This window comes from Pongo abelii, chromosome 12, assembly GCF_028885655.2.
Source record: "Pongo abelii isolate AG06213 chromosome 12, NHGRI_mPonAbe1-v2.0_pri, whole genome shotgun sequence".
Lineage (NCBI taxonomy): Eukaryota > Metazoa > Chordata > Mammalia > Primates > Hominidae > Pongo > Pongo abelii.
Genome location: NC_071997.2, coordinates 108,646,877 through 108,670,178, shown reverse-complemented (window position 1 = coordinate 108,670,178; position 23,302 = coordinate 108,646,877). Strand labels below are relative to the sequence as shown.

At 39.5% G+C, this 23,302-nt stretch overlaps 1 protein-coding gene across 13 annotated transcripts in view; it reads left to right on the top strand.

Annotated features, from left to right (window-relative positions):
* Window positions 1–23,302, top strand: part of FAM228B (family with sequence similarity 228 member B) — an 87,529-nt gene that overhangs the window by 46,949 nt on the left and 17,278 nt on the right. For 4 of the 13 annotated variants that reach the window (XM_054548314.2, XM_054548307.2, XM_054548306.2 and 1 more), the window contains 6 exons: window positions 8,051–8,119; window positions 10,460–10,567; window positions 10,857–11,048; window positions 12,308–12,388; window positions 17,873–17,960; window positions 18,055–18,211. In XM_054548314.2, the coding sequence (XP_054404289.1) occupies window positions 10,911–11,048; window positions 12,308–12,388; window positions 17,873–17,960; window positions 18,055–18,211 (464 nt within the window). In that variant the 5' untranslated portion in view covers window positions 8,051–8,119; window positions 10,460–10,567; window positions 10,857–10,910. Of the gene's footprint in view, window positions 1–6,516; window positions 6,537–8,050; window positions 8,120–10,459; window positions 10,568–10,856; window positions 11,049–12,307; window positions 12,389–17,872; window positions 17,961–18,054; window positions 18,212–23,302 lie in introns of those variants that run through there. The other 9 variants (XM_054548313.2, XM_024242585.3, XM_054548308.2 and 6 more) reach the window with 4 other exon arrangements.

Here is a 23,302-nt window from a genome sequence, read left to right as displayed (position 1 = left end):
TAGCAGTCACTCCCCATTCCCCTCCCTCTCTGGCCGCTGGCAACACTGATCTACTTCCTGTCTAAACAGATTTGTCTACTCTGGACATTTTATACAAATGGAATCATACAATATGTGGTCCTTAGTGACTGCTTTCACTTAATATAATGTTTTCAAGGTTCGTCCGTGTCATAGCATAAGCAGTACTTTATTCCTTTTGATGACCAAATAATATTCCATTGTCTCAGTATCACATTTTGTTTATCCCTTCCTCAGTGGATGGACATTTGGGTTGTTTGTTTTTTTGCTGTTATGAATAATGCTGCTATGAACATTTTGTGTAACTTTTTAGGTAACATGATTGCAGTTCTCGGGTATGTAACCTAGGAGTGGAATTGTTGGGTCATATGGTAACTCTGTGTTTAACTTTTTGAGGAACTGCTGAACTGTTTCCCACAGCAGTGATACCGTTTTAAATTTTCATAGCAATGTATGAAAGTTACAATTTCTCCACTGCTCAGAGTTCATTGAACTTCTTGTATCTGTGGGTTTATAGTTTCTGACAAATCTGGAAAATTTTCAGCCATTATTTCTTTTTTTTTTTCAACTGAGTCTCACTCTATCACCCGGGTTGCAGTGCAGTGGCATGATCTCAGCTTACTCCAACCTCTGCCTCCCGGGTTCAAGCGATTCTTGTGCCTAAGCCTCCCGAGTAGCTGGGATTACAGATGTGCACCACCATGCCCAGTTAATTTTTGTATTTTTAGAATAGTTGAGGTTTCACCATGTTGGCCAGGCTGGTCTTGAACTCCTGACCTCAAGTGATCCGCCTGCCTTGGCCTCCCAAAGTGATGGAATTACGGGCGTGAGCCACCGTGCCTGGCCTATTTCTTAAATTATTTTTTCTATTCCCTCCATCTTTTGGGAAATACAACTATATGTACAATAACCTGCTTGAAGTTGTCCTGTAGCTCACTGATATTCTGGTAATTTTCTTCAGTTTTTCCCCCGTGCATTTCATTTTGGAAAGCTTCTGCTGCTATGCTTTTAAGTTCACTAACTTTCTGTAATGTCTAATCTGCTAGCATCTAGCTAAATCTAAACCTACCTAGCATATTTTTATCTCAAGTATAATTTGCGTCCCTAGAAGTTTTATCTGGATCCTTTTGTTGCTGTTTTTTGTTTGTTTGTTGCTGTTGTTGTTGTTGTTGTTGAGACGGGATCTCGCTATGTAGGCCAGGCTGGTCTTGAACTCCTGGCCTCAAGTGATCCTCCTACCTTGGCCTCCCAAAGCACTGGGATTACAGGTGTGAGCCATCATGCCTGGCCCTTAGCTCTTTTTCAAACATTTTTTTCTGTCTCAACATGTCTAGTCTTCTTCTAGCTTCCTTAACTTATGAACTACAGGAATAATAACTTTTAGTGTCCTGGTTTAATAATTATAGTGTCTTTGTCATTTTGGGGGCAGTTTTGGTTAATTTTCCTTCTTATTATTGGTTAAATTTTCCTATTTCTTTTTATACCTGGTGATTATTGGCTAAATTTTCCTATTTCTTTGTATGCCTGGTGATTTTTGATTAAATGCAAGACTGTGAATTTTAACCATATTGATTGCTAGATATTTTTGATTTGCCATAAATGCTCTTTTTTTTTTAAAGTACAAGTGCACAGATTTCCCATAAATATTCTTCATTTTTCTCCTTGGATTCAGTTAAGTTACTTGGACACAGCAGGATTCTTTCAGGTCTTGCCTCCGAGTTTTGCTAGACAGGACCACGGCAGTATCTACTGTAGGGCCAATTTTGTTTCAGAACTGATACAAAACCTCTCCAAATACTCTACTCTATGTACTTCAAACTATGGAATTTTCTTTTTTTTCCTCTGGCTGATGCTAAAGGGAACGAACACTCCTGGGACTGTGTGACCTCTAGGGATTGATTCCCTAATTCTTGCAGGTGTTTCTTTGCCGTTTGTTCCTTTGGGTATTTTTCTCACAGGCATATAGTGTTTACGATCAGCTGAAGACTCAAGGGGACCTCTGCAGACTTGACCCTTTGCAGTTCTCCAGAGCTCCATCTTTCTTGTAGCTCTCCTCCCTCTAGTACTCTAACCTATGAACTCCAACTGCTCTGGCCTCTCCAGACTCCCATCCCCACTCCTCAATTCAGGCAGACATTTTCTATTTCTCAGGGGCCACTGTTCTTCTTTGCCTGATGTTCGATGTCTTGGAAACTGTTGTTTCATCTATTTTATCTTTTTTTTTTTTTTAGTTGTTTCAGGTGGGAGAGTAAGTCTGTTTCCTGCTACTCTGTCTTGTTCAAAAGTGAAAGTTCTCATCCAGACATTAGTTTTTCAAACAGTTGTTTTCTGCTCCATTCTTTTACTCCTCACTTCTGCAACTCTATCCGTTTGTTGAATTGTTTGATATTGTCTCATAGGTCACTATGACTCTGTTCATTATTTTCTAATCTTCTTCCTTTTTTTTCAGATTGGGTAATTTCTAATGGTCTGTCTTCAAGTTCTCTGACTATTTTAATGTCATCTCTAATCTGCTGCTAACCCATTGAGGTTTGTTTATTTCTCAAATTTAAGAACTGTATTTTCCACTTGGTTTTTTATCATTTCTATTCTCTGCTAAGATTTTCTATTCATTAATTATGAGCATATTTTTAAGCATAGCTATCATAACAGTCCTCAAATCCTTGTCTTCTTTTTTTTCAGATTTTCATGTCAATATAATTTTCTTTTTATTTTTCTTATTTTACTTTAAGTTCTGGGATACAAGTGCAGGACGTGCAGGTTTGTTACATAGGTATACATGTACCATGATGGTTTGCTGCACCTATAAACCCGTCATCTAGGTTTTAAGCCCTGCATGCATTAGCTGTTTGTCCTAATGCTCTCTCTCCCCTCACCCCCAGCCCCCGACTGGCCCTGATGTGTGTTGTTCCCCTCCCTGGGTCCATGTGTTTTCATTGTTCAACTCCCACTTATGAGTGAGAACATGCAGTGTTTGGTTTTCTGGTTCCTGTGTTAGTTTGCTGAGTATGATGGCTTTCAGCTTCATCTATGTCCCTGCAAAGGACATGATCTCATTCCGTTTTATGGCTGCATAGTATTCCATGGTGTATATGTACATTTTCTTTATCCAGTCTATCATTGATGGGCATTTGGGTTGGTTACATATCTTTGCTATTGTAAATAGTACTGCAATAAACATACATGTGCAGATGTCTTTATAGTAGAATGATTTATATTCCTTTAGGTACATACCCAGAAATGGGATTGCTGGGTCAAATGGTATTTTTGGTTTTAATATCCTTGAGGAATCGCCACACTGTCTTCCATAATGGTTGAACTAATTTACATTCCCACTAACAGTGTAAAAGTGCTCCTATTTCTCCATAGCCTCACCAGCATGTATTGTTTCTTGACTTTAATAATCGCTATTCTGACTGGCGTGAGATGGTATCTCATTATGGTTTTCATTTGCATTTCTCTAATGATCAGTGATGTTGAGCTTTTTTTCATGTGTTTGTTGGCCGTTCTTCTTTTGAGAAGCATCTGTTCATATCCTTTGCCCACTTTTTGATTTTTTTTTCTTGTAAACTTGTTTGTGTTTTGTAGATTCTGGATATTAGACCTTTGTCAGATGCGTAGATTGCAAAAATTTTCTCCCATTCTGTAGGTTTCCTGTTCATTCCAATGATAGTTTCTTTTGCTGTATAGAAGCTCTTTAGTTTAATTAGATCCCATTTGTCAATTTTGGCTTTTGTTGCAATTGCTTTTGGCATTTTTGTCATGAAGTCTTTGCCCATGCCCTGAATGTTATTGCCTATGTTTTCTTCTAGGGTTTTTATGGTTTTGGGTTTTACATTTAAGTCTTTAATCCATCTTGAGTTAATTTTTGTATACAGTGTAAGGAAAGGGTCCAGTTTCAGTTTTCTGCATATAGCTAGCCAGTTTTCCCAGCACCATTTATTAAATAGGGAATCCTTTTATTAAAGGAATTCTTTATTAAAGGGGAATTTTTTCCCCATTGCTTGTTTTTGTCTGGTTTGTCGAAGATCAGATGGTTGTAGATGTGTGCTGTTATTTCTGAGGTCTCCATTCTGTTCCATTGGTCTATATGTCTGTTTTGGTACCAGTACCATGCTGTTTTGGTTACTGTAGCCTTGTAGTATAGCTTAAAGTTAGGTAGCGTGATGCCTCCAGCTTTGTTCTTTTTGCTTAGGATTGTCTGGGCTATATGGGCTCTTTTTTGGTTTCGTATAAAATTTAAAGTAGTTTTCTCTAATTCTATGAAGAATATCAGTGGTAGATTGATGGGAATACCATTGAATCTATAAATTACTTTGGGTACTATGGCCATTTTCATGATATTGATTCTTCCTATCCATGAGCATGGAATGTTTTTCCATTTGTTTCTGTCCTCTCTTATTTCCTTGAGCAGTGGTTTGTAGTTCTCCTGGAAGAGGTCCTCCACATCCCTTGTTAGCTGTATTCCTAGGTATTTTATTTTCTTTATAGCAATTGTGAATGAGAGTTTATTAATGATTTGGCTCTCTACTTGTCTGTTGTTGGTGTATAGGGAATGTTTGTGATTTTTGCACATCTATTTTGTATTAGGAGGCTTTGCTGAATTTGCTTATGAGCTTCAGGAGCTTTTGGCCTGAGATGATGGGGTTTTCTAAATATAGAATCATGTCGTCTGCAAACAGAGACAATTTGACTTCATCTCTTCCTATTTGAATACCCTTTATTTATTTCTCTTGCCTGATTGCCCTGGCCAGAACTTCCAGTAATACGTTGAATAGGAATTGTGAGAAAGGGCATCCTTGTCTTGTGCTGGTTTTCAAAGGAAATGCTTCCAGCTTTTGCCCATTCCGTATGATATTGGCTGTGGGTTTGTCATAAATAGCTCTTATTATTTTGAGATATGTTCCATCAATACCTAGTTTATTGAAAGTTTTTAACACGAAGGGATGTTGAATTTTATTGAAGGCCTTTTCTGCATCTGTTGAGATGATCATGAGGTTTTTGTCATTGATTCTGTTTATGTGATGGATTATGTTTATTGATTTGCATATGTGGAACCAGCCTTGCACCGCAGGGATGAAGCCGACTTGATGGTGGTGGATAAACTTTTTGATGTGCTGCTGGATTCAGTTTGCCAGTATTTTATTGACAATTTTCACATTGTAGTTCATCAGGGATATTGGCCTGAAGTTTCCTTTTTTTGTTGTATCTCTTCCAGGTTTTGGTATCAGGATGATGGTGGCCTCATACAATGAGTTAGGGAGGAGTCCCTCCTTTTCAATTGTTTGAAATAGTTTCAGAAGGAATGGTACGAGCTCTTCTTTGTATCTCTAGTAGAATTCAGCCATGAATCCCTGTGGTCCTGGGCTTTTTTTTGTTTGTTTGTTTGGTAGGCTATTAATTACTGCCTCAATTTCAGAACTTGTTATTAGTCTATTCAGGGATTCAACTTCTTCCTCGTTTAGTCTTGGGAGGGTGTGTGTGTCCAGGAATTTATCCATTTCTTCTAGATTCCAACATATGGGTCATTTCAGAGTTGGTCTCCATTGATTGCCTTTTTCTTAAGTGTGGATCACATTTTTCTGTTTCTTTATGTGTCTAGTAATTCTAGATTACATTTTGGACATTATGAATGATACATTGTGGAGGGTCTGGATACTGTTATATTCCTCTGAAGAATATTGAGCTTTTGTTTTAGGAAGCAGTTATCTTTGCTGAACTCAATCTCCACACTTGTCTTTCCTGAAGTTGGCAGCAGATGAAGTCACTGTTTAGTCTTTTTTTTGTCTTAAGCTGGGCTACGTGGAGTCTGCCTTATGCATATAGAGTTCAAGAGTTTGCCAGATATTTGGTCAGAGTTCATTTGCAGAATTTGTGGCATCCTTTCTTTGGCTCCCTCCTTTCCAGTATTTTTCTTCTCACCTTCCAGCTCCATGCTTACCCCAAACTCTGTCTTCTAATTCCTGAACAAGTTAGGCCGCATGCCTCTATCTGAGTTTTAGCCACCTCCTTTACCTCAGACTAAGGCCCTTTCTCAGGCAAGTTAATAACAAACTGGAAATTCATCTAGTGCTGTTTTTTTTTTTCCTAGTGTTGAATAGCATTCAGTAACTCCCTGCTTTTTGATCACTCACCAGTGTCTTCAGGTTGTTGTTTTTTATATTTTTTATCTAGAATGTTAATTCACTACCCCCTATCTGAGTACAGACTTACCAGGAAGGGCAACTCTATGAGGCAAAAATAACAAAGAAAACAAACTAGAGTAGACTCATTTGAGTTTTCTGTGCTTCTAGTTGTTGCTTAGCTCCCATGAGCCTTGGCTTCTTTGGATGTTAATGGGGAAGGACAGTTCTTAGATAGTGAGATTTTACTCATCTGTCCTGGAAATAAAAGCAGTGGGACTGAAGACAACTACTTTCACTGACAGTTAACTTGAGAATATTTTATTTTTATGTAATTTCAAGAGGATCTCAAAGGCAATTCAGTGCTAGAAATCAACCACTTCCATTTTCTGGCAGGTATTTAATAATTGTGGAACATTTGTTATAAAAATGGAAAAATTAATGCTGTCATAATTTTGTCACTAATATCACTGTTCCCTAAAGATTGTGTTATTTCAAAATCTGAAAATGTGACTTGTATATAAAAATAGTATTTGGCTGGGCATGGTGGTGGCTCATGCTTATAATCGTAGCACTTTGGGAGGCTGAGGTAGAAGCATTGCTTGAGCTCAGGAGTTTGAGGGTACAGTGAGCTATGATCATACCACTGCACTCTAGCCTAAGTGACAGAGCAAGACTGTCTCCAAAATAAGTACATAAAAAATAAAATTTATTATTAATATTTATTTGATAGCCATATTCACTAATGATAAATAAATTTGTTCCAATTATATTTATGTCAATACTGTCTAAGAAATTTGTTTCAGTCTTTTGGGTAATTTGTCAATTGTCATGGAAAAATTAATTAAATGAATATGTTTCCTTTTATTTTAATAAGAGCTTTCTTTCATTTTGAGAAGATCCAATTACTTGTTTAATTATAATTTTACATTTTATATACAGTTGTGAGTTAATGGATAAAAATATAACTCATTTCCTTGATTTATTATATCCATAGGCTTATGTTTCAATAATTTTCAAAAACAAAATTAGTGGGTGAATTCATTATGGAAGAACACAAAAAAGAGCAGGAGATTGAATAGAAAGTCTTTCTAAGACCTTGTATTATTGTTCACTAGTGACATTTCTTCTACGTATAGAGTTTGCCTTAGGTGGCACTAAGCTTTTAGTGAAACTGTTGACATATTCTTAACTAGTTCTGTAAGAATCAAAGCTGGAAGATTAGTATGTCTTACATAGTCAAAAGCCTCAAATAGAGGCCTAATTTAGTCTATTTTAACCCAGAAAAGTAAAAGCATTTTATAGGAAGTGAAAAAAGATGGATTGTAACTACCATGTGACTCCGGGAAAGACATTTGACCATTTTGGGACTCAAAATGTGTGTAAGCTGAGTTACATTTTGCTGTAGCCAAGAGCAGACAGATTGAAATACTGTTTAAAAAGCACTTGATGGGCTGGGCATGGTGGCTCAGGCCTGTAATCCCAGCACTTTGGGAGGCTGAGGCAGGCAGATCACTTGAGGCCAGGAGTTTGAGACCAGCCAGGCCAACATGGCAAAACCCTGTCTCTACAAAAAATACAAAAATTAGCCAGGCATGTGTTGCACGCCTGTAATCCCAGCTACTTGGGAGGCTGAGGCACGAGAATCGCTTGAACCCTGCAATTGGAGGTTGCAGTGAGCCGAGATGGTGCTGCTGCACTCCAGCAGCCTAGGCGACAGAACAAGACTCTGTCTCAAACAAACAAACAAACACACAAACAAAAGCACTCGATGATATGATTTGGAGGAAACAAACTGCATGCATAGAGAACTTTCCAGGGATATGTCTGTCATGCTAAATATAATGATTCCAGATAGCACTAATAGTTTTTAAAGATTTTCTTTTCAAAGTTTAATTCTGTCCTTTCAGGTTTTAGCTAAAGAAGATACTGAGGCAGCTATTCAATCAATATTATACAAAGAAAATTCTGTAATTAAGGTAAGAATTGGCTACAAAATGCATCTCAGTTAAAAATTAAATGTAGTTTTTCCTTTTTATATGTAGCATATTCTATAAAAACTATTTAGAAAATACGGAAAAAAGAATTGAAAGAACACTCCCTTGCACCTGGAATTAACCTTAAGGGATCTCTGAGATTGCTTTAATGGACTTCCTCCCTTCCTATACTTTGTGGGAATTCCTTTGCAGAGAGGCACAGGAATTTCCCTCTACTCACTTGTTTCTTTGTCTTAGTGGGTTTCAGCAGTCACTACAAATGAGCTAATCCTTAAGAGCTGTTAGCAGAACACACTGACTAATTATTACTCAGATATACATAGAACAGGGTTTAACTGAGCCAGGATGGGCTTAATGTGACAAGAAGAACATCCATGTGAAGTGTACTAAACATCGGGGACACTGGAGTGGGTAACCTGTTTTTATTTTTAAGAAATTTCTTTAGAGTTCTTTAAAAAGCAAAGGAACTAACATTGGGATGGCTGAAGTGTGCTATGGCCAGAGGTTAGGGAGGGACTTGGCCTAGCAGACCTCTCAGGGTTCTTAATATTTTATTTATGTCATTTTGAATTTCACGCTCTTCGTAGTAGTCACATGACTTTATTTGCTATATGAAAGGTGAATGAGAAGGTTTGGTGAGAATGAATTAGTTTGTAGCCTAATCAAGCATGTTCTTTGCAGGCTACTTGCCACTTGGATTAGGTTATGCTACACTTCTGCCTCTTTACTCTTGACTTTTTTTTTTTTTTTTTTTTCTGAAGGTCAGTTGTAGTGAAGGGTTTTTTTTTTTTTTTTTTTTTTTCATAGAATGTTTTTCTTCCTCTTTTTCTGCCATCCCTTCTCTTCCTGGATAACCCTTCTTTTTTTTTTTTTTTTTTTTTTTTTGAGACAGGGTCTCACTCTGTCACCCAGGCTGGAGTGTAGTGGCACAATTACAGCTCTCTGCAGCCTTGGCCTTCTGGGCTCAAGTGATTCTCCTGCCTCAGCCTCCCAATTAGTTGGGATTACAGGTGTGAGCCACGAAGCCTAGCTAAGTTTTAATTTTTTTTTGAAACGGAGTCTTACTTGTTTGCCCAGGCTGGAGTGCAATGGCACGATCTCGGCTCACTGCAACTTCCACCTCCCGGGTTCAAGCAATTCTGCCTCAACCTCCCAAGTAGCTGGGATTATAGGCACGTGCCAGCATGCCTGGCTAACTTTTGTATTTTTAGTAGAGACGTGGTTTCACCACGTTGGCCAGGCTGGTCTCGCACTCCTGACTTTAAGTGATCTGCCCACCTCGGCCTCCCAAAGTGCTGGGATTACAGGCATGGGATTGCCACCACGCCTGGCCAAGTTTTAATTTTTTTGTAGAGATGGAGTCCGACTATTTTCCCCAGGCTGGTCTTGAATTCCTGGGCTCATGCGATCCTCTTGCCTTGGCCTCCTGAAATGCTAGGATTACCGGCGTGAGCCACCGCACCTAGCCTAAATCCTCATTCTTAAAGGCCCAGCCCAAATGTCTCCCACTTTGGGAGTCTTGGCTTTGAAAAAAAATTAATCATTTTTTCAATGTATGTAATATAAAAGTAAATATACACAATATAAAATTTGCCACTTTAACCATTTTAAGTGTACCATTCGGTGTCATTAATTGCATTCATAATGTTGTGCAACCATCACCACTATTTCCAAAACTTTTTCCTTACTCCAGACTGAAAGTTTGTATTCAATAAACAGTGACTCCTCATTTCTCCCTCCCCCAGGCACTTGGTAACCTCTAATCTACCTTCTGGCTCTATGAATTTTGGCTATTCTAGATAGTTTGTATATGTGGAATCCTATACTATTTGTCCATTTGTGTCTGACTTATTTCACTTTGGCATACTGTTTTCAAAGTTCATCCATGTTGTAGCATGTATCAGAACTTCATTCCTTTTTATGGCTGAATAATATTCCATATTACACATATAAATAAATGTGGTATGTATATACCACATTTTATCTGTTCATCTGTTGATGGATACTTGGATCATTTCCACCTTTTGGCTCTTGTGAATAATGCTGCAATCTACATTGGTGTACAAGTATCTGTTTGAGTCCTGGATTTTCATTCATTTGGGTAAGGAGTGGAATTGTTGGGTCTTATGGTAGGTCTGTTTAAATTTCTGAGGCCCACCAAACTGGGAATCTTTTAAGAATGTAGGAAATAGTTTTTCTCTCCTCTGTCTTCAGTTATTTTATTTATAGTATGCCATACATATATATATCCATCATATATAAATATACATCTTGCTATATTCCCCCTCCCACTGTTTATGATTTTGTTTGTTTGTTTCTTAGGGATGGGTTTTCCCTCTGTTGCCAAGGCTAGAGTGCAGTGTCCCAATCACAGTGTACTGCAGCCTTGAAGTCCAGGGCTCAAGCGATTCTCTAGCTTCAGCCTCCCAGGTAGCTAGAAATATAGGCAGGCACTACCTTGCCTTGCTTTTGGTTTGTTCTTTAGTCTTTCTCCCCAGGGAGAGCAGGCATGTTGCCCCAAATAGCTGTGTTTTCCTTATTTGCAGCAGAGTGTATGTCACACAGTAGAAGTTAAAGCCAAAGAAATGATTGAATTAATGAATGTCTTTGTGGGTTATTCTTAGGAGTAATTTAAACTTACGAAGTTTAAGTTGTGGAAAATTTTAGAACAAGAAAACTTTAGGATAATATATTTGTCTTTTCTACCACTGTTTACTAGGAACTAGATAAGTATTTACAACATCATGCCTTCTTAAATGCGAGAAGAAAGGAGATGTTATATAAAAGATGGGTTGACTGTGTGGCAGATCCTCTTCAGAAGAAAATTATAGAAAAAGTTTGTTCACATAAGAAGATTAAAAAAAGGAGGCAAGGGGAATTAGATGGCTTTTTAAAACATGTAAATAAAAAGGTACTAAGAGATCATTTGATGCTTTTTTCAGTTGATTTAGACCTAATGTCATCTTTGTTCATTTATAATCATCCAGTCAGTCTGTCCCTGTCCCCTCTACATATGTATCATCTATATATACCCTGTTACATAATAGCATAAAGTATTCTTAAACCCAGGACATTTGGAAAGGAGAGAAAAGGAAGACTAGATTTAATTGTCTACATTAGAACCATTTTTCTGTGTTTTCCCCATGTAGTTATTATTATTATTATTTGAGATGGAGTTTCGCTCTTGTCATCCAGACTGGAGTGCAATGGCACGATCTTGGCTCACTGCAAACCTCCACCTCATGGCTTCAAGCAATTCTCCTGCCTTAGCCTCCCAAGTAGCTAGAATTACAGGCATGTGCCACCATACTGGCTAATTTTGTATTTTTAGTAGAGACAGGGTTTCTCCATGTTGGTCAGGCTGGTCTCAAACTCCTCGGCCTCCCAGAGTGCTGGGATTACAGGTGTGAGCCACTGCGCCCAGCCCTCCCCATGTAATTATTAATTTTAATTATCAAGTTAAAAAATTTGGGTGCTTGGCTCACACCTGTAATCTCAGCACTTTGGGAGGCCAAAGCAGGTGGATCACCTGAGGTTGGGAGTTCGAGACCAGCCTGGTGATACCACTCTTTCCTAAAAATACAAAATTAGCCAGGCATGGTGGTGGGTGCCTGTAATCCCAGCTACTTGGGAGGCTGAGGCAGGAGAATCGCTTGAACCTGCGAGGTGGAGATTGTAGTGAGCCAAGATCACACCTCTGTACTCCAGCCTGGGTGACGGAGCAAGACTATGTCTCAAAAAAAAGAAAAAAAATTAAAATTACAAAATAAATAAATAAATAATTTGGACTCTAGTTTCAGGACATATTTTTCTTTTGTTCTGGAACTTGATTATTTGCAAAGCTCTAAAATATAGCTGTTCTTCTAGCATTTTTTAAAAATCTGAGATGTTTGACTAGTAAGCATTTAAAAACAAATTCCCAAATCTTTTAGTGTTCCAACATTCTTTATTAAAATCTTACAAATTTTAAGTAGATTCCTTCCTTCACTATACCTTATTGCTTGAATAAATTAAATTTCAAATGTAGCCTTCTCTTTCTTTTTGCATTTGTCACTGATGCTGCTTTCAAGCATAAGAATGATACTATGTGTTTGACTCTCAAGTCCTGATATGCTCAAAATTAACTGTGCACCTCTTGTTCTTGTGTATCGTTTTATTTCCTTGCTATAGGGAAATGCATTTATAGAACATTATGATCCAAAAGAGTATGATCCCTTTTATATGAGCAAGAAGGACCCCAATTTTCTGAAGGTAGGGTAGATTTCTTTTTTTTAACTTTGGTATTATGTGTTTGGTTGTTTTGAGCAGCCCTAATATATGAGCAGTCCTTAAGCGATTCCCTAAAAGTGCAGTAACATTTTAAGCATAGTTTCCCAGCGCCCGATCTTAGAAAGGAACAAAAAGCCAAAGGCCAAAGTAAATTAAATCTCCGTAAAAGTTGAAAATACTGGATAATGATTGGGTAATAGGTAACGTTTAAAAATTCCATAGACTTTTAAATTTGTTACAAAAGTAACACATTTTCATGATAGATAAATGAGAAAATTGATTTTCAAATTAAGAAAATAAAAAAACAAAATTCTATTACCCAGAATTAATTCATTATAATGTTAACTCATTAACATTTTTCTGAATATCTATCTAGATTTCTTTCTATATGTGCATATATATTCACATTTTTATTTTATAAGAATGGAGTTACATTTGGTTTTATAATGGGCTTCCCCTCCCTCAATAGTTTATTATTTGCTTCTTTGTCAAAATATAAATATAAATTTTCTTCATTGCATGATATTCTGTTACTAATAGCAGAATTAATTAACCTTGCACTGAAGGATTAACCAAGTCTTAGGGTCTTTTTCACATTTATTTCACCTTTGCTGCTACTGTGTGAGGTGAGTCACAGATGAGACAAGTGAGGTTCAGGTCACTTGTCAAAGTCACCCAGCTGTAAATAGCAGAGCACAGATGTGGTGTTTTGTTTTGTTTCGTTTTTTTCAGACGGAGTCTTGCTTTGTCAGCCAGGCTGGAGTGCAGTGGTGTGATCTCTGCTCATTGCAACCTCTGCCTCCCGGGTTCAAGAGATTCTCCCACCTCAGCCTCCTGAGTAGCTGTGATTACAGGCGTGTGCCATCACTCTCGGCTAATTTTTGTATTTTTAGTAGAGATGAGGTTTCACCATCTTGGCCAGGCTGGTCTCAAACTCCTGACCTCAAGCGATTTGTCCTCCTTGGCCTCCCAAAGTGCTAGGATTACAGGCTTGAGCCACTGTGCCTGGCCTTATCTTGCATAAAATGTTGTTTTGAAATATGTACACATTGTGGAATGACCAAACCAATTAACATACATTGTGTCAGAAACACCAGTTTTTTCTGAGAACACTTAAAATCTTCTCTCTCTGCAGTTTTCAAGAATACAATACCTTGTTATTAACTATAGCCATCATATTGTACAATAGATCTCTAGAAAAATTTTATGGCAGCCGGGCGCAGTGGCTCATGCCTGTAATCCTAGCACTTTGGGAGGCCAAGGCAGGTGGATCACCTGAGGTCAGGAGTTCAAGACCAGCCTGGCCAACATGGTGAAATCCTGTCTCTACTAAAAATACAAAAATTAGCCGGGTGTCGTGGCATGCACCTGTAGTCCCAGCTACTCAGGAGGCTGAGGCAGGAGAATCACGTGAACCCGGGAGGTGGAGGCTGCAGTAAGCCAAGATTGAGTGACACTGCACTCCAGCCTGGGCAACAGAGTGAGTGAGACTCTGTCTGAAAAAAAAAGAAAAATGTTATGGCTGAAAAAATATAACTGCATTGCATTCAAGTGAATTTAGTGACACAAATTATTTGTTAGTAAGGTTTCTTGCACGTATAAAATAGATATCTTTTTTTTTTTTTTTGACGGAGTCTCACTCTTGCCCAGGCTGGAGTGCAATGGCACGATCTTGGCTCCTGCAACCTCCCCCTCCCGGGTTCAAGTGATTCTCCTGCCTCAGCCTCCCGAGTAACTGGGATTACAGGTGCACGCCACCAGGCCCGGCTAATTTTTGTTTTGTTTTGCTTTGAGACGGAGTCTTGCTCTGTCGCCCAGGTTGGAGTGCAGTGGCGTGATCTCGGCTCACTGCAACCTCTGCCTCCCAGGTTCACGCCATTCTCCTGCCTCAGCCTCCTGAGTAGCTGGGACTACAGGCGCCCGCCACCACGCCCGGCTAATTTTTTTGTATATTTAGTAGAGACGGGGTTTCACTGTGTTAGCCAGGATGGTCTCAATCTCCTGACCTCGTGATCCACCCGCCTCGGCCTCCCAAAGTACTGGGATTACAGGCTTGAGCCACTGCACCCGGCCTAATTTTTGTATTTTTAGTAGAGACGGGGTTTCACCATGTTGGTCAGGCTGGTCTTGAACTCCAGACCTCGTGATCCTCCCGCCTTGGCCTCCCAAAGTGCTGGGATTACAGGCATGAACCATCACGCCTGGCCACTCCTACCTTTTTCAACTACATATCTCTATATGGATTTTCTTCATATACGACAACTAAAACAACAAATCTCAACAGATTGCTTGCAGAAGCAGATATGAGAATCCACTTGTCTTCTATTAAGCAAGACATAAAGAAGTTTACAAAAATGTAAAACAATGTTACTCTTCTCATTTTTTGTTTCAGGAAATAGAGTTATTTTTCTTAGAAAGATATGTTAAACATAATAGGCATATTATTATTATTTTAAAATTAATAAGCAATTTTAAATTTTCTGTTTTAATTTCTAAGATAGTAAATATCAACAGATCTAAGCCATATACACAAAAGTTATTTGGATATAACAACAACAATGTTTTGAAATAAAATAGTTTCAGCTGGGCGCGGTGGCTCATGCCTGTAATCCCAGCTACTCGGGAGGCTGAGGCAGGAGAATCGCTTGAACCCAGGAGGCAGAGGTTGCAGGAAGCTGAGATTGTGCCACTGCACTCTAGGCAGCAGTCTCCAAAAAAAAAAAAAAAAAAAAAAGTTTCAGAACCACTGGGTTACAGTACCTCCATTTATGATGTACAAGTGCTTGTCAGTAGAGATAGGTGTCTCCGGACTTATAATTGTCGATAAAACTTTAGATTGTTCTTTGTTTCTATCTTCAATTTAAAATTTAAAATTTGGTCTGGGCACGGTGGCTCATGCCTGTAATCCCACCACTTTAGAGGCTGAGGTGGGAGGACGGCTTGAACTCAGCATTCGAGACCAGCCTGGGCAACACAGGGAGACCTGTCTCTACAAAAAAAATTAAAAACTAGCTGGACATGGCGCACACCTGTGGTCCTAGCCACTCGGGAGGTGGAGGTGGGAGGATGGCCTGAGCCTAGGAGGTTGAAGCTGCAGTGAGCCACTGCACTCCAGCCTGGGCAACAGAGCGAGACCCTGTCGGAGAGCTTCAAGATGACTGGCTTGAGGCATCTGACATTCACCTCCTCCACAGAAGAACAAAAATAGCGAGTAGAAAATTGTACTTGGAACACGTCTTCTAAGAGGAACACTGGAATTCCACAGAGAAGTGACAAGGAAACATCTAAGGTGAGGAAGGAGAGGGAGGTGAGGCAGCCTGCTCAGCCCTGAGACTAACACGGGGGCTGCCCGGAGATGGAGAGGGCCGAGGTGTGAGCAGCTGGCAGCAACCTTGCTGACCTCAGCACGGGGACCACGGCTCACTTGCTTGCGCCCAGAGGACAGGCCCCACCTGCAGCATCACCTAGGCTGAAACGTACACTCCCTAACTGCCTGCCTATGCCTGCTGCCACTGAAAGCAACCCCACCTTCCACAGCAGCAGGGCCACAGCACAGCGACCAGCACCCCCACCCGAGTACTCTGCAGGGGGCTGGGGGATCACCCTGCCCCATCCACCACCATTGGCGAGAGCCCACCAGCCTGCTGCTACCACCACAGCTAGCACCCTCCTGCATGCGCCAACTGGGGATCTGGAGACTGGCCCACCCAGCCTGTTGTCAACACCTGTGTGGACCACTCTGGAGACAGAGGGTTGTCTCGTCACTTCTACTGCCATTGTCCATGACATGACCACTGCCCAGGGGTTCAAGAACCTGCCCATCCGCCTGGCCAACCACGGCCACTGCATGCACTCAAGCAAGCCACCTGGAGACCCAAGAACTGGCCCACCTGAAACCGTAACACCGGTGCCAGTATATACTGCTCTGAGGACCAAGGACAGGCACCCTAAGCCTGCCACTGCTTCCACTGAGGCTGGGGACTGGCCTGCCAAGTGTCCCCATCCCCAGCAAAGCCTCACCACAGCCTCCAACAGCTGTACCCTAAGCCACCGTGGAAAACACAGACACCACTGACACTGTTTGCAGCCAAAGAAATATGGAGACTATACTGCTGCACACACCCAGGATCAAAGCCAAAGTGTCCTACCCATCCAACACCATAGACACATCTCTAGGAAAAAGTCCTCCCCTATGGAAGCAAATCCAGAAAACAGGAAGAAGCCTCCATTACCCCAGATGCACAGATGTCAATGTAAGGACACAAGAAACGTGAAAAAGCAAGGCTCTGACACCTCCAAAGGAACACAATAACTCTCCAGCAGCAGAGTCCAATGTCATTTAAAATTTGATCTGCTCTTCATATATGAATAGGTCACATACAAATACCTGAAAATGATAGTACCTTTTTTTGTTCCTTTTTTTTTGAGACAGAGTCTTGCTCTGTCACCTAGGCTGGAGTGCAGTGGCGCAATCTCGGCTCACTGCAAGCTCCACCTCCCGGGTTCATGCCATTCTCCTGCCTTGGCCTCCCAAGTAGCTGGGACTATAGGCGCCCGCCACCACACCTGGCTAAATTTTTTGTATTTTTAGTAAAGACGGGGTTTCACCGTGTTAGCCAGGATGGTCTCAATCTCCTGACCTTGTGATCCGCCTGCCTCGGCCTCCCCAAGTGCTGGGATTACAGGCGTGAGCCACTGCGCCCTGCCTTTTTGTTCCTTTTTATAGCGAGTTAATATTTTCTTAATATTTTATGAGTAGCACTCTTCATAACTTCTGTAAAAGCAAAATTATACTGGGCGGTCTGATCACCGTTTAACTCTAATAGTCATGATGTGTATTGTAACTACCCCTGAAAAACTAGCCTGATGAGCATGAGAAAGATACATGAGTGACCTTTTAAGCTTGTGGTAGAATTTCACTGACTAGGCCTAAATGGTGAATGTTGCTGTTCATGAGTCCTGTTTTCATATGTAGAACTGTCATTCTGATATTGATAATATTGGCCATTAACATAGATTCAGTGCTTCCATACCTTGGCTCACAAATGATCTATATTTTGAATAACTTGGTTAAGTTTTGAGTAATGTTAGTTATGTTGTTGATTATCAATGTTAGGGATTAAGATGAATATATGGATATATTTTTTCTTTTGTGCATGGGAAAGGAATTTTTTAAATTTGGGAACATATGATAACCACAAAATAATTTTTGAAGATTGAACCCACACTTTGAAACAAGAGCTAACTTTGTCTCTTTGACTGGAGGGCCTTTAAGAGAGGTATTGATATACCCCCATCTCTTTGTAATATATTAAATAAATATAATGGTAAGCCTGCTATTTGTAAATACCATATTATTTACCCTTCCGGCATAAGAGCCATCCATATGTGGATGCTTGGAATAGACTGAAAATGTTTACTACTCAGACTTGCAACTCAGTGCTTAAACAAGTGCCTCTCTTGTAGGTTACCATCCCACCATTGCATGACCCTTTGAGAAAAGCACAATATGACAAGGAAAATGAAAAAAGAACTCTTCTTCAGTGTGAGACTGGTACTTAGTTCCTAATTGTTATGTGATTTCATAGCCCGAGAGCAATGGCAGATGCATTTAAGGATGTTAATTTAGATTTTTATTCTTCCTTCAGGCAAAATATATTCAATAAAGGAATTCAAAGAAGTTGAGAAGGCTCAGCTGCATTCCAGATTCCCACAAATTTCTAATTCACGGCACTTTATGACTCCAAATGAGTGGCTGAAACTGCCTACAAGATACATAGAAAGTGAATTTTGTAAAAGGAGAAGGTAATGGTTAATATACTAGAAATTATAGAACCTTTTGGACTTTGAAAATTCTTGAGACTGATATAAAATTTTTCATAGTTATGATTTTTTTAAATTATAATTTTTCTTTTTTTGAGACAGAGTCTCTGAAAATTTCATTTTTCAATGAAAAATCTATAATTCTTATCTTTCTCTGTATGTGATGTTTCTTTTTTCTTGAGTACTTTCAAGATTTTCTCTTTCTCTTTGGTTTTCGTTAGCTAGATTATGATCTGTTTATATTTGTTTTTTTCTTTCTATCTTAATGTTCTCTGTGGTTTTATGTCTTTTATTATTTTGGGGAAATCCTAGGCTATTATCACTTCAAATATCTCTTATTTCCTATTGTCTCTGCTTTTTTTCTTCCTTCTGAGACTCCAATTATATGTATATTAGATCACTTGATGATGTCTCACAGTGCCATAGCTCTTACTCTGTTCTGATTTTCCACTCTTTTTTTCCTTATTTGTTTTTCAGTTGGATGATTTCTGACTTGTTTTTAAGTTCGCTGTCCTTCCTTAGCTGTGTCCTGTGCCAATCAAAGGAACTCTTCATCTTTGATATCATGATTTTCAAATTTCTAGCATTACCATTTGAATTTTTAGATAGTTTTTATTTATTCTGAAATTCTTCATCTGTTCATGCATGTTGTCCACCTTTTCCACTAGATTCTTTACCATATTAATTATTTAAAACTCCCTATCTGGTAGTTCCAACATTAGGGTCATTTATGAATCTAGTTCTCTTGATTGCTTTATCTCTTGACAATGGCTTGTTTTGCCTTGCTTTTTTTTTGCATGTCTTGTAATTTTTTATTGAGTGCCAGATATTTGATGTAGAAGAATGGTGTACATGGAGTATTTATGTTTAGAAATGGATATGCCTCTTCTTCTGTCAAGCATTAGTGTGGAGGATTAGCCTTATCTAGTTGGAGTTGAGTTGGGTTTGGGTAATGTTATTGCTATTGTTACCTTTAGGTGCACCACAGGCTTGAATACCTCCAGTGGTTAGGCTGCTTTTCCTTGTGCTTAGAGTGGGGGTGGGGTGCCAGAGGGATTTTCTCAAGTGTTTCTGCTTCTTCCTCAGTTTTCAGCTATCCATGCAAGCTGGCATCATAGAAGTGGAGGGGTGTTCTCTCCATGCTTTTCCCTCTCCCATAGGAGTATACCGCTGTTGCATGTTGCTTATTGCAAGGCTCCTAGTGGAGGCAGAGGAATATCCTATGTTTTTCTCATGGAGCTTCAGTTTTAGACAAGCCCTATGTGCTTAGGCCTCAGGAGCAGGACTTTCCTGAGGTTCCTTTTCCTTATCCTTGTGGCAGCCAAACTTGACTTTGTATATGTGGTTGTTCTTGGATGGCAGTTTCCTGTCTGTCTTCCAATGACAGCAAGATTTCTGCTTAGTATAGGAATAGGAGTCTTGATACCTTTCTTTTAATTTGTAAATTTAATTTTTGTAGGTACATAGTAGGTGTATATATTTATGAGGTACATGAGATGTTTTGATACAGGCATGCAATTCATAATAATCACATAATGTAAAATGAGGTATCCATCCCCTCAATGATTTATTCTTCATGTTACAAAGAATCCAATTATACCCTTTTAGTTATTTTTAAATGTACGTTAAAGTGTTATTGACTATAGTCCCCTTGTTGTGCTATCATATACGAGGTCTTATTCATTCCTTCTATTTTTTTGTCCCCATTAACCCCATCCCTACTTACCCTTTACCCTCCCAATACACTTCCCAGCTTCTGGTAACCATCCTTCTGCTCTGCATCTCCATGAGTTCAATTGTTTTGATTTTTAGATCCCACAAATAAGTGATAACATATGATGTTTGTCTTTCTGTGCATGGTTTATTTCACTTAGCACAATAACCTCCATTCCATCCATATTGTTGCTGATAACAGGATCTCATTCTTTTTTATGGCCGAATATTACTCCATTGTGTGTAAGTGCGTTTTCTTTATCCATTCATCTGTTGATGGACATTGTGGTTGCTTCCAAATCTTGGCTAATGTGAACAATGCTGCAACAAACATGGGAGTGCAGATATCTCTTCAATAGACTGATTTGCTTTCTTTTGAGTATGTATGCAACAATGGGATTGCTGAATCATGTGGTAGGCCTATTTTTAGTTTTTTGAGGCTCCTCCAAACTGTTCTCCATGGTAGTTGTACCCATTTACATTCCCACCAACAGTGTGCAAGCATTCCCTTTTCTCTACGTCCTTGCCAGCATTTGTTATTGCCTGACTTTTGGATATAAGCCATTTTAACTGGGAAGAGATGATATCTCATTGTAGTTTTTTTTTTTTTTTCTTCTTTTTTTGAGACAGAGTCTTGCTTTATCACCCAGGTCAGAGTGCAGTGGCCTCCACCTCCCAGGTTCAAGCAATTCTCCTGTCTCAGCCTCCTGAGTAGCTATGACTGCAGGCACATGCCACCACACTCAGCTGATTTTTGTATTTTTAGTAGAGACAGGGTTTCACCATATTGGTCAGGCTGGTCTCAAACTCCTGATCTCAGGTGATCCACCCACTTCAGCCTCCCAAAGTGCTGGGATTACAGGTGTGAGCCACTGCGCCCGGCTTGTTGGTTGATTTGTAATAAGGCTTTTCTTCTCTCAAAAATCTAATGCCATAGTATTGGTTTCTGTGTGTATTGGAAGTGTGAGCCACCACGCCGGGCCTGCTTTCTTTCTTTTTATTTTTTGTAAATCTGTTGTTGGTTTTTTGATTTGCGGTTACCATGAGGCTTGTAAATGCTGTCTTGTAACCCATTATTTTTAACTGATGACAACTTAAGACTGATTGCATATACAAACACACAAAAAGAAAACTAGTGAAAACTTTACACTTTGTCTCCCTGCTTTTTAACTTCTTGTTGTTCCTCTTTGTATCTTATTATACTATTTTTTGAAAAGTTGTTGTAATTATTTTTGATTGGTTCATCATTTAGTCTTTCTATTTAAGAGTAGTTTGCACACCATCATTGCAGTGTTATATTATTCTGTGCTTTTCTCTGTGCTTACTATCACCAGTGAGTTTTGTATCTTGAGATGATTTCTTCTTGCTCATTAACATCCCTTTCTTTCAGATTAAAGAACTCCCTTTAGCATTTCATATAGGATAGGTTTGGTGTTGATGAAATCCCTCAGCTTTTGTTTGTCTGGGAAGGTCTTTATTTCTCCTTCATGTTTGAAGGATATTTTTTTTCTGGATAATACTATTCTAGGGTAAAAGCTTTTTCTGTCAGCACTTTATTTTATTTTATTATTATTATTTTTTTTTTGAGAAAGAGGTTCACTCTCACCCAGGCTGGAGTGCAGTGGCATAATCTCAGCTCACTGCAACCTCTGCCTCCCAGGTTCCAGTGATTCTTGTGCCTCAGCCTCCCAAGTAGCTGGGATTACAGCTGTGCACCACCATACCTAGCTAATTTTTGTATTTTTAATAGCGATGGGGTTTCTCCACATTGGCCAGGCTGGTCTTGAACTCCTGACCTCAAGTGATCCACCTGCTTCAGTCTCCCAAAATCCTCGGATTACAGGCATGAGCCACCATGTCTGGCCATGTCAGCACTTTAAATATGTCATGCCACTCTCTCCTGGCCTGTAAGGTTTGCACTGAAAAGTCTGCCGCCGGACATAGTGGAGCTCCATTGTATGTTATTTGTTTCTTTCCTCTTGATGCTTTTAGGATCCTTTCTTTATTCTTGATCTTTAGGAGTTTGATTATTAAATGCCTAGAGGTAGTCTTCTTTGGGTTAAATCTGCTTGATGTTCTATTACTTTCTTCTACTTGAATGTTGATATCTTTCTCTAGACTTGGGAAGTTCTCTGTTATTATCCCTTTGAATAAACTTTCTACTTCTATATCTGTCTCCCCTGTAAGGCCAATAACTCTTAGATTTGTACTTTTGAGGCTATTTCCTGATCTTACAGATGTGCTTCATTGTTTTTTATTCTTTTTTTCTTTTGTCTCCTCTGAATGTCTATTTTCAAATAGCCTGTCTTCAAGCTCACTAATACTTTCTTCTGTTTGATCAATTCTGCTATTAAAAGACTCTGATGTATTCTTCAGCATGTCAGTTGCATTTTTCAACTATATAATTTCTGCTTGATTTTTTTTTTTTTTTTTTTTGTGACAGAGTCTTGCTCTGTCACCTAGGGTGGAGTGCAGTGGTGCGATCTTGGCTCACTGCAACCTCTACCTCTTGGGTTAAGGTGATTCTCATGCCTCAGCCTCCTGAGTAGCTGGGACTACAGGCACCCGCCACCACGCCCGGCTAATTTTTTGTATTTTTAGTAGAGATGGAGTTTCACCATGTTGGCCAGGTTGGTCTCAAACTCCTGACGTCAGGTGATCCACCCTCCTTGGCCTCCCAAAGTTCTGGGATTACAGGCATGAGCCACTGCACCCGGCCTCATTATGAGATTTTTTGGTGATTTTTTATTTTTTTTTTAAGCTCATTAGCTATCATTAATGTTAGTGTATTTTATGTGTTTCTGTGTGGCCCAAGACAATTTTTTTTTTTTTTTTTTTTTGAGATGAAGTCTTGCTCTATTCCCCAGGCTGGAGTGCAGTGGTGCAATCTTGGCTCACTGCAACCTCCGCCTCCTGGGTTCAAGCGATTCTCCTGTCTCAGTTCCCTGACTTAGCTGGTATTACAGGCACGCACCATCACACCTGGCTAATTTTTGTATTTTTATTTTTATTTATTTATTTTTTTTGAGACAGAGTCTCGCTCTGTCAGCCAGGCTGGAGTGCAGTGGCATGATCTCAGCTCACTGCAACCTCCCTCTCCCAGACTCAAGCAATTCTCCTGCCTCAGCCTCCCAAGTAGCTGGGATTACAGGTGTGTGCCACCATGCCTGGCTAATTTTTGTATTTTTAGTAGAGACAGGGTTTCACCATGTTGGCCAGGCTGGTCTCAATCTCCTGACCTCAGGTAATCTGCCTGCCTCAGCCTCCCAAAGTGCTAAGATTACAGGCATGAGCCACCACGCCCAGCCAATTCTTTGTAATTATTTCAATTTCTTTGTTAAATTTATCTGATAGAATTCT